Below are 15,650 nucleotides of genomic sequence, written 5' to 3' on the forward strand. Positions count from 1 at the left end.
TGAGCTCGTAGCTTAATTTCCAATCCATTGGCACTAAAACCTAAAATTTTTTAATTTGTACCAATTTTTTGCAAAAAAACATGATGTTACCCCTTACAAAAAATGCGAAATGTGGTCAAAAAATAAATTTTCTTTAAAATGATAGGGATCGTTAGCATATTTAGCAAGCTGCTCAAAACAGTCGGTCTTTTAGCTGTACGCCTTGATTTGGCTAAACTACGATTGAAAAACCGGAAAGAAAAGTCGCACTTATGACTAAAATCGGAATATCGTATTTTTGAGGGAATTCCGGAAGTGTTTTTTGGCTACAAAAACCAAAATAAAGGTCAGAATGAGGAATGTCATACCTCGTTGAGTTCGTTGTTTAATTTCCAATCGATTGACATTCAAGCCTGAAAATGTTGAATTTTTGCCAATTTTCGCAAAAAAAGCGATGTAACCCCTTACAAAAAATGTGTAAATTGGTCAAAAAATAAATTTTCCTTAAAGTGGTACGGTTCGTTAGCATATTTAGCAAGCTGCTCAAAACAGTCGGTATTTTACCTGTACGCCTTGATTTGACTGAACTACGATCGAAAAACCGAAGGAAAATGTCACATTATTGAAAAAAATCTGAATCTCGTATTTTTGACTAGAATCTGAACCCTTTTTTCGGCATAAAAATTCCGTTTTTTGGCTGCTAAAACAAAAATATAAGTCCGAATGAGGAATGTCATACCTCGTTGAGCTCGTTGTTTAATTTCCAATCGATTGGCATTCAAACCTGAAAATGTTGAATTTTTGGAAATTTTCGCAAAAAAAGCGATGTAACCCCTTAAAAAAAATGCGAAATGTGGTCAAAAAATAAATTTCCCAAAAAGTGAAGGGGATCGTTAGTATAGGTAACAAGCTGTTCAAAACTGCCGGTCTTTAAGCTGTGCGTCTTGAATTGGCCAAACTACAACGAAAAAACCGCTAAAAAATGTAGCATTTTTGATTAAAAAATAAATCCTGTTTTTTTGTCATTAAAAAAATCATTGTTTTTACCGGCATAATGCAACAAATAGTCAGAATGAAGAATGTCATACCTCGTTGAGCTCGTAGCTTAATTTCCAATCCATTTGCATTAAGACCTACAAATTTTAAATTTTTACCATGTTTTGCAAGAAAACATTACAAAAAGTGCGAAATTTGGTCAAAAAATAAATTTCCTAAAAAGTGATGGTAATCGTTAGTATAGGCTGCGCGCCATGGATTTACTAAGTTACGATAAAAGTTACGAATTTTCGAAATTAATGGTAAAATTGTATTGTTCTCTCCCACAGGACGGTGGATCGCTTGTGGTCGATAACGGAGGACCTGAACATACTGTACAAGGAGAACTGGACCCGCCTCGCCGCCCAGGAGGTGCAGCTGTTCCAGGTGAGCACCACCCCGAAGCGGAACCACCGACATATTCCCGATTCGGGATGCTAATTGGTCGTTTCCTTGGCGTTTTGCAGGACACCTTGCTGCGAGCGGTGCGCCAGTCTAAGGTTTATCCCCCCGGCGGCATCCAGCTGAATGCACCGACACACAAATGGACCTACGCCTCGGCCTTTCTGTACTCCCTGACATTAATTACGACGATAGGTGAGTGAGAGGTGCCAGTGCTGGGCATTCCCCTTGAATCCAGAGTCCTACCATCGCTCATACGCCCCGTTCGCCTCGATTCCTTTGTTCGGCGGTCGGTCCTTCGATTCTCTGGGCAATTTATTAGCCCGGCCATCTGACGTTTGCCATCCGAGCCTGCCAAGTGCATGAACCCGGTCACGTGTGCGTGTGTGCGTGTGTGCGTGAGACGTTGAGTGACCGCCCCGAAGCGGAGCTGTCCGCTCCACTGGCCAGTGGACACTGGCCACCCACCACCCACCACCCACTTGCCACCCCACTAACCAGCCCACCACCCTATGAACGGCTTCTGTTTTTAATTAACAAACTGTCAACCGGCAGCATCGATTTCGCTCGTTCGACCGGCCTGGCCACATATTTTTTCAATTTACCAATGCGTCTGGCCGCCCCTTTTCCTCTTCCTGTCTGATTTCAATTAGTTATAAGTAACCCGGGGGCTAAGCAGTCGAGTGTCCTTCTGCCTCGCCCCAAAACCAAAAAAATGTAAACCAAAATGACGTTAAGATGCAGGCCCCATGTAAATTGAATTGCCGCTCGAACCAAAAAAAAAAAAGAAAAGAGAGGACCACATATTAATTGAAAAAATAATTTGAAATGGTCAGCAAGCTGGGCTGGGCCAACACTTTCATTTCCGGCCTCATAATTTGTTTATTTTTAGAAAATGCTCATCTAAAAAACAAGGATTATATTTATATGGCCTGGCAATTTGTGGTTTCCGTTGGTGTTTTTCTTTAATTGAGGAAAATAATATTTGCCTAGAAAAAAAGGTGGCTTCAATTAAAGTATTATGCAATGGTTGTTAAATATTAATTGAGTGGCCACAGATTTCTCAGCGAAACTTGCATAAAAACTTTAAAGAGGGGGCTTTTAAATGCCAATGCAGATTCTAAGAATAATGGTCACGTACGACTTTTGACCCACGGAGGGTATCAACTGTCGGATTTGTCTTGGCATATTCAATTCACTGAGCAGCGCGGCGTGGGAAATCGTTTAAAAATATAAAAACCAGGCACGCGTTGTGTGGCAAATCCAAAAAAAGAAAGAATGAACTGAATTGGAATGCAGTGGGTGGTTCAGGAAATTTGGCGTGTGGTCGGCGGACTGCCATCACAATAAACGCGCCGTTAAATCAATCGAATTTGTAGCAATCACCAGCAGCAACACATCACCTCCCCCGCATTATGTGAATTGAGTTTGGAATCAAAACTCAATTTCGGACAGTAGCCGGAGGGGAAAAAGGAGTGCCGGAAAGGCCATCAAAAATCTGTCTAAATATCGCCAGCCAGAGCTACGTATATATGTATGTATGTATGTAGCTCTGCACTGCGAACGCTGCCAGTCACGACTGTATGGCGGGTGTCATTGAAATTATTTTGACATCATGTAGCCAAGAGGGGGTAATCGGGGGAAATGGGGCTCGGTGAATGTGGAGTAGACAAGCAGGGCAACCTGCGGTTGGCAGTTGGGTAAACCAAACAACAGCGGCAGGAATACGGTTGGCATACCGGAATACAGGAAAAGGGGACAGGATAGTGGAGGATTCCATCTATTCTGCAGGATCTGGGCAAGGATAATTGCAAGCCCTTCGTTTCCCCCAAAAATTTATAGGGCACGTTGTGGCCGTCCCCTTGAAATTTGTGTAATTAAAGCATTTGATTCAAAAGCCATTAAGGGTTTGACAGTATTTCTATCTGCTAAGGGGGTTTGTTGAGGTCCATTAGTTTACCTGTTAATACACAACGAAGTAGTTGTTTGTTATTAAAGTCCTTCTGCTAAATATATATTTTCTTTATGTTGATAATTTATTTAAATATATTCATTTGCATTTATTTGTTAGTGATATATTTATGCTCTAGTTTATTTTATCATTTACAAATCTCATAAAATATTTCCGCTTAAACTAGAGCCGAATATAGATATTTTGTGGAACATGTTAACCTTTTTCTTAGCCACTTTTCAAGAAAAACCCATTAACACGCTATGAAATTTTCCCAAGTGGAGTCATAAGGAAACACTGGCTTTTTTCATTTTCCTACCAAACTCAAAGTACCCAAGTCCGATTTGATGCCATAGCAATTACTTACACGGAGGTCGTACTTTGAATATCTTTTATTTGTCAGCTGCCATGCTCGACGACTTCGCTCTCGAGACAACTTGGCCCAATGGCACATCAATCAATTATGAAACAATTTGTCCCCAAATTGCTAAGTGGGAAGTTTCGATTGTTTCCAGATAATGTGCGTATTCTATAAATACGCAGAGTGCCTAAAAATGTGGAGAGTGGGTGGGTGAATGCGAAAGTCGTCTTAATATCGGTGAATCAGTAAATCTGTAAATCTGAAAATCTGAAAATCCCAGCCAGACCATCAAGTCAGTCACCTTGGAGTTGGGCCAGAAAGTTGGCCCGGGAAATGGGTTCTAAGTTCTGGAGTCTGGGGTCTGGAGGGTCCCCAAAACGATCGTCATGAGATTAAGTCGGCAGAGACAAGACCATTATGCAAAATTCCCATCGATTATCTGCTAAAGCCCTGCCAGGACACTCGGCTCATTATTCAACAATGAAGATATTTGGACGGGCTTACACTCGAGTGGCTGTCATGGCTGTTGGAGGCTGTATATTCGGTTATTTGGTTATTAGGATATTAGCCCATGGCCTCTGAGCTATTTTTGATGTGCGCAATTGCCCACCTGTCTCCTCCGGATGTCGTTCAATTAAAATTCCCCGAAAATTGCCAATTTGCCGTAAGTATGTGTGTGTGCTAAGCTCGTAAAACTAATTTCATTGCCTACTTTTGCGGGCTAATGGCGTCCTCAAAATCCCATCCGTTGATATATGGCACTTACACCTGCGAAATTTATGCCTATATATTTGCATTTCGTGCGATTTTGCTCAAACTCCTATCTCTGGGCCGCCCTATCTATTGACACAATCCAGTCGTTCATTGTCTATGGCCAGGCATAATTAATATTACACATACGCCCCGTTTGCGGTAATAAAATTAACACTTGCGCTCATAAATATAAAGCATTAAACTAATAAATACCACCGCACATTCTCCATTGAGTGGTGATTTATACGGTGGTTATTATTATTATTTTTTTTTGTGACTAACACACACACCCTGCAATTTTCTGACAGCTGCGATTCAATTTGGCCAACTGCAGTGAGCCACCGCAGAATCCAGTTTTAGCCAACTAACTGCGGAAAAGTTGCTAGTTTTTTTGTGTTTTCTGCAGGGGCGTGGCCTGTCATTAGGGCGGCGCTTTATTGTTAATTGGATTTGTCGCCGGTGCAGAATTAGAACTTTTTGCCGCTCTTAATTGAGTCGGAAGCGCACGGATATGAACGCTGGTTGGTCAAAGAAGGAGCCACTATATACTATATACTGTACATCCGGGAAAATCGCAATTCATTCTTCGCCGTGTTCTGCAATCAATAAGTGAATGCAGACTGGCAGGAACACACTCGATTGGCCCACATAAATCTCTGGCAAATAAAGAGGGACCACCCATTTTGACCTTCTTCGCGCCGTTGACCTTCAACGCTGCCAGACCATAAACTATTACCATCCGTGTAATGGCTTCGTCTGCCACTTCCGGTTGCCATTTTGAATTACAAATGGCTGTGCAATGCGGAGAAAGAGTCGTTCGACTGAATCGCCATTCGCCATTCATACCTATTTGCATGGCCAGCATTGTGCTCTATTTGGCCGCTGTTAACTGTTATTAAACACTTTTGGCCTGCATTATGTTCACACCATGCGTGTGTGAACCCCCTTCGACAGTGTGAGCCCCCTTGTGTGAACACCCCCAATAAAAAGCAGTATTACCCCACAAACACTTTCGTTTCGCTATGATAGATGACACGTCCTCTGTTGTATTATTATTATTACATAATTTGTATGCCCGGAATTGTGTTTCGCCGGCCGGGTCGGCAACTATAATCATTTGCCACACGTGCCGGCCAAAAAATCTATGGGCTCAGTGCTGTTCACAGTGTTGGCCTAAATGGGGGAGCTAAATTGGCCGGACTTTTCCCGATTTTTGTAAATAACCACTTCACTGAGCCTAATTAATTACGCAGGGTTACATGCATAGGATATTTTGAGCATAGTCTTGCAATTATGTGTACACATAATAGGAGATTTAGTTATTTTCGGCTGTTTTAGAACCAACACTACATCATATTTTAATTAAGTGTCCTAAAAAGATGGCTTGTCAATAGAACGTTTTGTGAATTGATCAAAAATAAAGTAAATAAGTTAAGTGAACTAGTTCAGCCTAGAAGAAGGCAACACTGATTGGATTGTGGTGGAAAAGGAGCTAAAAAAACATATATTGCGCGGCAGTTTATTTTATTTTATTGCAGTTCGCTGTCTCGTTTTTATGGCTCAGACGTTGTGTGTTGGTTGCGGGTGTGTCAGTGTCAAATATAAAACAAATAATGCGAAACGCGACAACAGCTACAATAGCAAGAACAACAATATCGGTGAGGCAATCACAGATAAGTCAACATTCCGCTGACGATGGAAAGCGAAGAAAGCAGTGGGGAAAGTGCGAAGAAAGTGGGGCGCAATGGCGAATAAATGAATGAGCGAATGAATGAATGGGCCAATGAATAAGTGCCAAACGCCTTTGCTTGGGCCATATAATGTGGCTCACACACACACAAAGTGCTCGGTGGGCATCTGTGTGTGAGCCTACTGTCAGCTAAAACCCCCCTCCACAACATTTCTGCCGCCCTTGACATGTTGCATACATTTTTTAATGTCTTCCTGTTCAACAGCAGCTGCAACAACTACAACCATGACATGTGTCAAACGCTAAAACGCATACTACTCAATTTTTCAGACCACCAGCAACCCCCTAAACCTCCTGAAACCCCTTTTTGCCAGCGTTTTCGGCTAGTTTTTCATCGCTCTCTCAAACACTTACTGCAGGCAATCAATCTCGCAAGTGGGGAAAAGCCAGCAAAGGGGATTAAAAGACAAAAAAGGAATGGAGAAGAAAGAGTTGAAAGAGAAAGTGAAAAGCCGTGAGGAGGTGGGTGTTATCCTTAAAGCCTGCAGACTGAGATCGGAACACGCGCTCGCCTCTCACATGGCCCCATCAATGGCTCTTTGTCTCTGTGGCTCTCTTGGGGATTTCGTCTTTTAATGCCGGATCCGGAAATACACACACGTGCACACCACCCACGCACCAGGGAACATGGTCCAATCAAGCGTCGCCCTCATTTCTGTGTGTAAATGTCGCCTATCAATGCTTAATAATGTCATAAAATCAAAAAGTCAAGCCAAGCGAGCGGGGCACAACAGTCATTTGGATGTCTTACCAAATAAACGTTGAGAAAAAATCTGTGAATCTGAGAATGTGTCATTCGACGGGAAAAGAAAGCAGAAAGATGAAATAAAATATAATCGCAGTGGGACCATACTATCTAAAACATGTCTAAAATTAGGATAATAAGCAGAGTGCGACCATGCTGTCCAAATTTTGGTTTTAATGAGCATATCTATTTTTGTTTAAAATCCATCGAGATTTTGAATGACAGTGTGATGGGGCAGTTGCTGCCTTACACTCATCAAGTCAAGGACATGTGTATATGCAAACTGTCCCAATTTATTCTCTGTGTGTACGTACATATGCTCCCTGCCTCAGCATATGTGAGTATGCTGGTGAGTGGTTATGGAACATTTTTCAGGGCATGTGTTCGAGGCACCGTCGCCGTTCGAGTGGCCACTCTCCCAGCTCCTTGACCTTGCGTTTCCCACCGCTCCACCCCCCTCTGCCACCCCAAGGGTTGACCCGGGGGTCAAGGGGGACTGAGGCGACGGGCAACAGCTTGCTGGGCACGACAATCACGAAGAAGCGGGGAGTAAAAATCGCAGAAAAAAAGCACGGAACGGAAAGGAAAGGAGGGAAATGTTGCTGCGTTAGCTGGAAAATATGCAGGCCCCTACTTGCTCAGTGGGTTCTGTATTGGCTTGAGTTCGCATTTTTTATTTTATGCATATTTTCGTCGAGTGTTCGGCATACAGAAAAAGCGTTATACAGTGTGTGAGATGGGATGCATCCGTTATGTCAAGTGCTCGACAAATTGTTATACACTGGCAAACAGTCAGCCGGATTTGATTGTTTTAAGTTTGTCGCTTGCATAATTGGCATTTATTTTCTGAGCATTGTTACGCGTTGCTGTCAAATGTTCGAGAGCTTAAGGATGTCTTAATTGATTTTATATAATTTTGTAATCAAAAAAAAACGGCTATGATATGCAGAAGCGCTTCATTACCACTATGTCTTTATTAATTTTAGCCAACTTAATAATAATTTTTTCCTTTGACATTTACCTTGTGAAATTAAAAGACAATTTGCAGTCAAATTGTTTTATTACTTCTGCCTGGTGACCCAAAAGTTAGTTTTGATTAACCTTTTTAAAAAGGAACAGTTCAAATAAGGAAGTGTGAAGTTTGGTATTTCAATATGAGTCAATACAAAATCGAAAATCCTTCATGGCATAGTTTTAATACACATAATTATAATCCGATTAAAAACAATTTTGAAACTAATTACCAATTAAAAAGTGGTTCGAAACAATGTTGCTATTGATCAGCATAATTATAATCCGATTAAAGCGCAACACTTACGTTTTGTGTTGGGAAAATTAGGTGGAGATGGTGTCTATGGCATTTAAAGAGAGAATTATGAATTTTAAATTACAAGGTCTATGAATGTGCGGTGCATTTAAAACAAATAATTCAATATTTTCAAATTTGGTACCATACTAAAAGGACTTCTTAAAAGACGCCATCCGGTTTTATAGCCAATATTAGGGTTTCCATAAAAGCGTTGCATATTCCAAACTATCAATAAAGTTTGGCAATATGTGTGTTTGTTTCGTTGCTGTTGTAATTTTCCATGCCAGAAGAAAAGCTGTTGTACCCTCGATGAGGTTATATTCATGGCCGAGCAACAATAGCGAACTGTACAATTTTGCCATATGAGTTGTGACAAAATGCGAATGGCAGTGACTTCCTCTGCTCTCTCTCTCTCTCTCTCTAACAGTCTCTTCCCGTCTCTTTCTGTCCCTTTTGCTCCATCTATATCTCATTGTGTCTCTTTCCACGAGTTATAACCTCACTTTCACGCTCCGCCCCCTTGGCCAATTTTCGCATTTTTATGCATGTTTTGACATGTTCAAGCATCGTTGGCGTCACTTCGCGATGTCAGCCATGCAACGTTTTATGGTCCATATACGTATGTTTGCGCATATACTGTATATGCACACATGCCCATAGATATATCCCTATATATACGGCAGAGATCTGATAGGACTGCAGGCCGTTGATGGGACATTTTGTCTGCGGCCGGCTTTTGTTTCCATTTCGCTCTCCGCATTTCGCATTTCGCATTTGTTTAACAGTTAAATGGGCAGCATCGACGGCGCTGCCGGCGTCGCCGCGTCTCGATAACAATTTTAATAGGCCATTTAATTTTTAATTAATTCTTCAAGCGCCAGTTGCCATGTCATAAAAATGTTTGCTGTCATGTTTGTCCAATGTCCTCCATCCTCCGCTTTTCATTCTGCCATCCGCCAGCCATTGATGATGATGTTTTTGGGGCGTTTAATGACATGTTTTTGTTTCATTTCGCCCTTGCCGGATGGCCCTGCATATCATTATTATTATTCCGATATTTCTTTCTGGCCCTTCCCCAAAAGTAACCCGCAATTTGCTTTGTTTATTGAACATTTGTCTATTTACGATGATAAGGGGCGCGCGTGTTTTTCTGTCGCAATTTCATTACTCGAAACTTGCTGACGCACATTCACGAAGAAGGGGCGAGTGGTACAGGAAGAAAAAAAAACATTTGTTATTCAATTGAATCTATGACTATTTCTATGAGAAAAACTGTCTTAATTACCCCACTTACTTTTTTAGTTTGGTCACACTGAATTATTTGCCTGGCTAAACTGGTCACTCTTGTTTCCAGTGTGACCTTGCCATCCTCAAAGCTTTTACTTGATAGGTCAAATTCTTAAAAAGAATTTGTTAGCCTCTGTTAAAAAAATATTTAATTAATAATTCCAATTATTTTCTGTGTGTAATCTGTAATTAAAACGAGACAGGGACGGTGAGGGGAAGAATCCTTATTGCCCACTCATCCATTGCTGCTTGACCTCGAGTTCGGTGGTGGCGGCCACCTAACCTTGTACTTTCTACTTGTACTTTCCCACCACCCCCTAGGAACCACCCACCCTTCGCCACGCACCCCCTCCCCCAATGAGCATTGTTTGGTTTTATATTTGGAAATTTTTGTGACTCTCTTAATAGCTTTTTGTGAAAATTAATTTCTTAGCTATTAGAGGCTCTTGTCGTCTCCACAGTCGCTCCACCCCCGTAACTCTCTCAGTGTAATTGTAAGTGTGTGTGTGTGTGTGTGTATGATGGAGAGTATTTTGTAATTACTTTATGCCCGAAAATTGCCGTAGTAAAATATTTCTCGCCGGCTTTTGGCTTGGATTTTGCAGTCCCTTCAGGGCAGGACAAAAGCTTTAGCAGAACTGAAAAGAGGGAATGGTTTGCAGGCAGCAGGCTTCTCCTGGAGGGGCACACATTGACCCGGTCGACCCAGTGGATTGCCCTTTGTCGGCGGCCGGCACTCAACTTTCACTAATGAAATCAAATGCCATGCCTAGCCACCGAAAGTAAACCAATTTAATCAGCCCACTCGTACGCATTCTGGTCAATATTTTACAATATTATATGGCACTGGCCTTAAAAATAAGTTACTCGCTTGTTGTTGTCTTAGGCTTATAAATCAGAGTGTTTTATTTACCGCATGTAAGCCAACAGATTGTAAATTAAAATGTTTATGAACTATTTGCGAAATGGACTCTGGCCATATGCAAACAATGATTTATTTGATCATTCCATTACATTTCTGTTTGGGCAGCAAGTAAAATCATATTAATACCATTTTAAAACATATAAATCTGTATTAAAAATGGTATGCTAACCAGTCGCTGGTGGATTTGAACAAAATTAAAAAACAAATAAAATTAAATTGGAGTACTTTGTAAATAAATAACCTTGTTGTTCAATATAGGCCCACTAATATCCACAAAAACCAAAATGTAATGGAAAAGGGCTCTGTCCATTTAATCCAGCAGATCACGTTTTATGTTGCACACTTATTGAAATAATTTACCCTTTGGGCAGTTAAAAATATGTGGCTTTCGACAGTTTCGTTAACATGCCGCATGGCAAATGACTAGTCCGAATATAGAATGCCATAATGGCTAAATCTGCCGAAGAACAAGGCCCTAAAAACTGACCATGTCGTCGGACGTGTGCACTTAACCCTTCTTCTTGGCCAACTGGGCCATTACCCACCCACCCAAGCACCCAACCATCCAACCACCCAGATTCTCAATCTCCGGGCCCAAATTTCAATCCCCCAACATGGAAATCGTTTTACAGACCCCCCTCCCTGCTCTCTGGTTAAATGTGTATATGGCATGCAGTTTGGGGTAAACTTTCCCCGAAAATTGCTACGCATAATTGCCAGTTTTTGCTGTCTGGGGGGTATATGGTGCCCCTTAACCCGTTCGAAATCTTCCAGCTAGTTGAAAAGGGGGTTAAAACGGGGGGTTATGGTGGCTCGGTCGACATGTGTGCGTCGTTAGTTAGTTAGTTATAACTACATACAATTTTATGGACGCCATATTGTAAATGTTATAATTTTCACTAACAATTTTTAGCAACCGTTGCCGTCGTCGTTGGCAAAAAAAAAAAAGGGAGGAGAAAGGGGCGTGGCTGCCGCCTGTGGGCGGTTACCATTTATGAACGATGGCCATGCGACGATGATAATTTTCAACAACTTTGCCGTAGCGTGTGAAACACGGAATTCAAGAGGGTCTGAGTGGGTCTGAGAGGGGGTGGTGGTTTTCCGGAAAGGCCTACACATGCAGCACAACCCCCCCTCCTACGGCCATGCACTTAAACGTGCTTGGGATTTTAAAGTATATTTTTTACATTACGGCGGGAAAAGCATTTTCTGTGTTTTTCAACTCCGATTTTTGTCGTGCTTTTTTGCTATTGTCGCTTGGCTTTTTTATTTTTACGTAATAAAATGTAATGCACACACACACAGACACACACACAAACACAAGAGCCGGGAACACTCAAACACACACACGCACAATTTTACTCAATTATAAAAGTTTCCACATTAAAAGTTCATTGCAGAGCCGAAAGTCTGGGCGAAACGAAACGAAAGTCCGAGGCAGAAAAGCAGAAATGTTGGGTTAGGTCGTGCCCACAGGCAGGAAGGCCTAGGCAGGTCCTGCCACAGGTCCTCATTTTGGTCCTGGCATCCAGTGAGCTCTCGATTCCATGCCCTACGCCCTATGCCCATTCCCAATCCCGATCCCCATACCAATCCCAATCCCAATCCCAATCCCCTCGCCTTGCTCCAAATCACCGGGTCTGGGCAAACAACATCAAAGCCAAAGTGTCTCCGACAGAAAAAGTTACGTTTTTTCTATTATTTTCCTAGTCAGGGAGGGGGGTTCGGGGAGAATTCTGGCTGAGAATGGTGAAAGGGGTCTGCCCCGAAAAAGGTTATTGTGCCACATGCACATGCTACTAACTGCTCGCAGTCCCTGCCCTTCAAGTTTCCCCAGTTCCCAGTGGCCAAACGACTCTATCTGCCAGTGCTAATCTCTGTATCCTGTATCCTGCATCCTGAATCCTACCTTATATATGGTATCTGACCTGCTAATTAGATAAAGGATCAGCAAAGGAGCTGGGCCTCCTGTTAAATTGCGAATGGGATCACGTAGCAATGGCTGCATATATATAAGCAGGCCATGTGGCAGTTCAGTTCACTGATCCAGCTAACGAGATTCCACTGTGTGCCCAAAAAGAAGAGGAAGGCCATTAATTGAATTATCTTCTGGACTGTACATTTAAGTTGAACATTTACAGACCTTGAGAAAGATGATTGCCTTCAAAAGATGGCTATAAACCTTGTAGTCAAATTTATATTTCGATTTCTTGATTAAAACTAAGAGGTATGTTTATCTTAAATCTACTTATCTACTTATATGAAATGGTATAAAATTTCCTAAGGAGACGTACCTTAATATGTTAGGATGTATTTGACAAGATATGATGATCATTTTGGTGGCATTCAGTATTATCAAAGTTTAGATACGGATTATATGATCGCCATCTTGATTTTGCTCTCCTTTTCTGTTTTAGTGAGTTTCGAATATGGCTGTCTCGCTCTTACACAAAGCAATTTCATGCACTCTTTTGATATTTTCTCTTTTTTTCGATTTGAGAGAATTGTAAATAAAAGAAAAATAATACCTACTAAACTTACCAAGCCAATATCAAGTTGATCTTTTTTTCTGTGTAAGGAAATTAAGGAAATGTAATGATAAGAAAAAGTTACGGTGTACTATACTCTACAAAGAAGCTTTTACTCACGCTCACTTAAGAACCATGGAAAAGTTAATTAAAGTGGGAATTAAAAGTGTTGTTTTCATTTCGCTCTTTCCAGGCTACGGCGGCATTTCACCCAGGACGCAGTGGGGTCGGGTGGCGGCCCTGGTGTACGCCCTGTTTGGGATCCCCATCGTGCTGCTCTACCTGTCCGCCATGGGCGAGGCCCTCTCGGCGGGCATGCGCTGCCTGTTCCGGCGCCAGCGGGTCAAGGGCGGTCCTGGTGGCGGATCCTCCGGCGGAGGCGCCTCCGGTGGCGTCGGCTCAGGAGTTGGCGGCGTCGGCGGTGGCGGACGGAAGACGGACAAGGGCAAGGGCCAGGGGCACTATGGCCACCAGAAGCTGCACCAGTACGGACTGCCGCCCTCGGTTTACCAGCAACAGCAGCAGCAGGCGCAACAGCAGCAGGCGCAGCAACAGGCGCAACAGCAGGCGCAACAGCAGCAGTCGCAACAGCAGCAGTCGCAGCAGGGCAAGAAATCATCGGGCAGTCGCCGCGGCTCACCCAGTGTGCCCATCTCCATCTGCGTGTGCGTCCTCCTCTGCTACGTGAGCAGCGGGGCCATCCTGTTCCACAAACTGCAGAACTGGAGTGTCCTCGAATCCCTGTACTTCTGCTTCACCTCGCTGGGCACCATTGGATTCGGCGAGATGGCGCCCAACGGCTCGGTGGCCCTCTATACGGCCTCCGCCTACATCCTGGTGGGCATGGCCGTGGTGGCCATGTGCTTCAGCCTCATCCAGACGGAGATCGTCCTGTGGCTGCGTCGCTTCAGTGTGCAGGACCATGTGATGCCCAAGGCCGAGGAGCTGGCTCTCGTCACCGTGGCGGTGACCCCCAAGCCCTCCTGACAGCGACCCAGTGCGGATCCCAGTGTGGGTGTGGGTGTGGGCGTGGGACTGGGATTGGGCTTGGCACAGCCGCAGAATAATCTCGGCCAGCATCAGACCATGTTCTTCGGTCCCGCCCACACGCTCACGCAGTACAGCTCGCTGCCCCGCAGGAGCCACCTGCATGGTGGTGCCGCCACCAATACCGGAGGATCCGCCTTCCAGCGGAACACGCCCATCCGGCGATCGACGGGCATACCCGAACACCATCTGGAGTACTTTGTGCCGCGCAGCATCAGCGAATTCAATCTGTCCGGAGTCGGGGATCTCGCCCTGCCGCCACCCCGTCGATACTCACCCAACATGGGTGTGGGTGGCATGAACATGGGCATGGGCACGGGCATGGGCATGGGCATGAACATGGGCATGAACATGGGCATGGGCCTGCCCCATGGCCTGCAATTGGGTCCACCGCAGACGCTCCTCTGCTCGGCCACGCCCACTGTGCAGCAGCAGCAGCAGCAGCCGCCTCCGCCGCCCGCCCAGCTGCAGATAGTGACCCTAAAGCCGCGCAGCGAGAAGATGGTGACCTTCGAGGATGAGTCCAAGCAGGCAGGAGGAGCTTCCGCTTCCGGTTCCGGCACCCCACCGCACTGCCCGCACGGAGTGCCCACCACCCCACGAAAATCGCCGGCCGTGGGCGATATATTCATGTGACCCCAAGGACCCCAGGACGAGGCTGCCCAGCTGGATGCGGCAATGCGGCTGCGCGACAGCATCGATGATGCACTGTGTCCAAAGGCTGGACCGGCGCCAGGTGAAGTGATACGTGTCTAAGGAGCCAAAGTAAACAGAATAACCCCCACACACACACGCACACTGTAAGTAAATGCACAAACACACACACACACATCTACTCAAACGAAAGCGAAAGTGAAAAAAACAAAAGCAAAAAGCATTGCCTACTTTTGAGGGCCACTACTCTCAACTTGAAGTTCATCGTGTTTTCCCACATACAAGCATATATAACTAAAACATTGAGCAAATATTTATTATTATGTGTGTAAATATAGCAAACAAAAAACGCAAAAGCATAAAGAAAAACAAACAAACAACTAAAGTTGAGTCGACAGAATGAGAGAGAGTGAATTAAAATTAAAATTAAAATTCTAAATGATAAATGATAAATGCATAAATAATTGAATGCTGCATGAGGGCGTTTTACGGTTAATGCCGTAAAGCACGAATCCAGAAATTAATAAATACACACACACTATGAATAATAAATAGTTCATGGGCGTGGCATTTGAGGGGCGAGTAGAGCAAACAAAATGCAAATGAAAATGACAAATTGTATAAATACCAAAGGACAAAGTTTATTTAAGCGATTTGTTAGTTAGTTGCTCTACCCCCCCCCCCCCCCCCCTGCTCTCTCTTCATTTTTTGTGTCGTTTCTGGTTTGGAAAATTTCAATTAGTTTTATTTGTTGTTTTTGCTGGGCAAATATAAATTGCCGGAAGGCAGATTTTTTACATTAGAGAAATGCCAATGACATTATTTTTTATTTCTAACTGTCAGGCCAATTGTTATGCAAACTGTGCCAATATTTTTGTACCTTTTTTCCACAAGACAGAATTTTAAATGTCTTTATGGAAGACT

General features: G+C 43.5%; 1 protein-coding gene across 1 annotated transcript in view; it reads left to right on the forward strand.

Moving 5' to 3' along the window:
- Positions 1–14,828, forward strand: part of LOC108014979 (uncharacterized) — a 58,049-nt gene extending 43,221 nt beyond the window's left edge. Inside the window, 3 exon segments of the mRNA XM_036820531.3 lie at positions 1,305–1,401; positions 1,482–1,611; positions 13,219–14,828. Coding sequence (XP_036676426.3) covers positions 1,305–1,401; positions 1,482–1,611; positions 13,219–14,828 — 1,837 coding nt within the window.
- The last annotated feature ends 822 nt before the right edge of the window (positions 14,829–15,650 follow it).

The sequence above is a fragment of the Drosophila suzukii genome, chromosome X (assembly GCF_043229965.1).
Source record: "Drosophila suzukii chromosome X, CBGP_Dsuzu_IsoJpt1.0, whole genome shotgun sequence".
NCBI classification, from domain to species: Eukaryota; Metazoa; Arthropoda; class Insecta; order Diptera; family Drosophilidae; genus Drosophila; species Drosophila suzukii.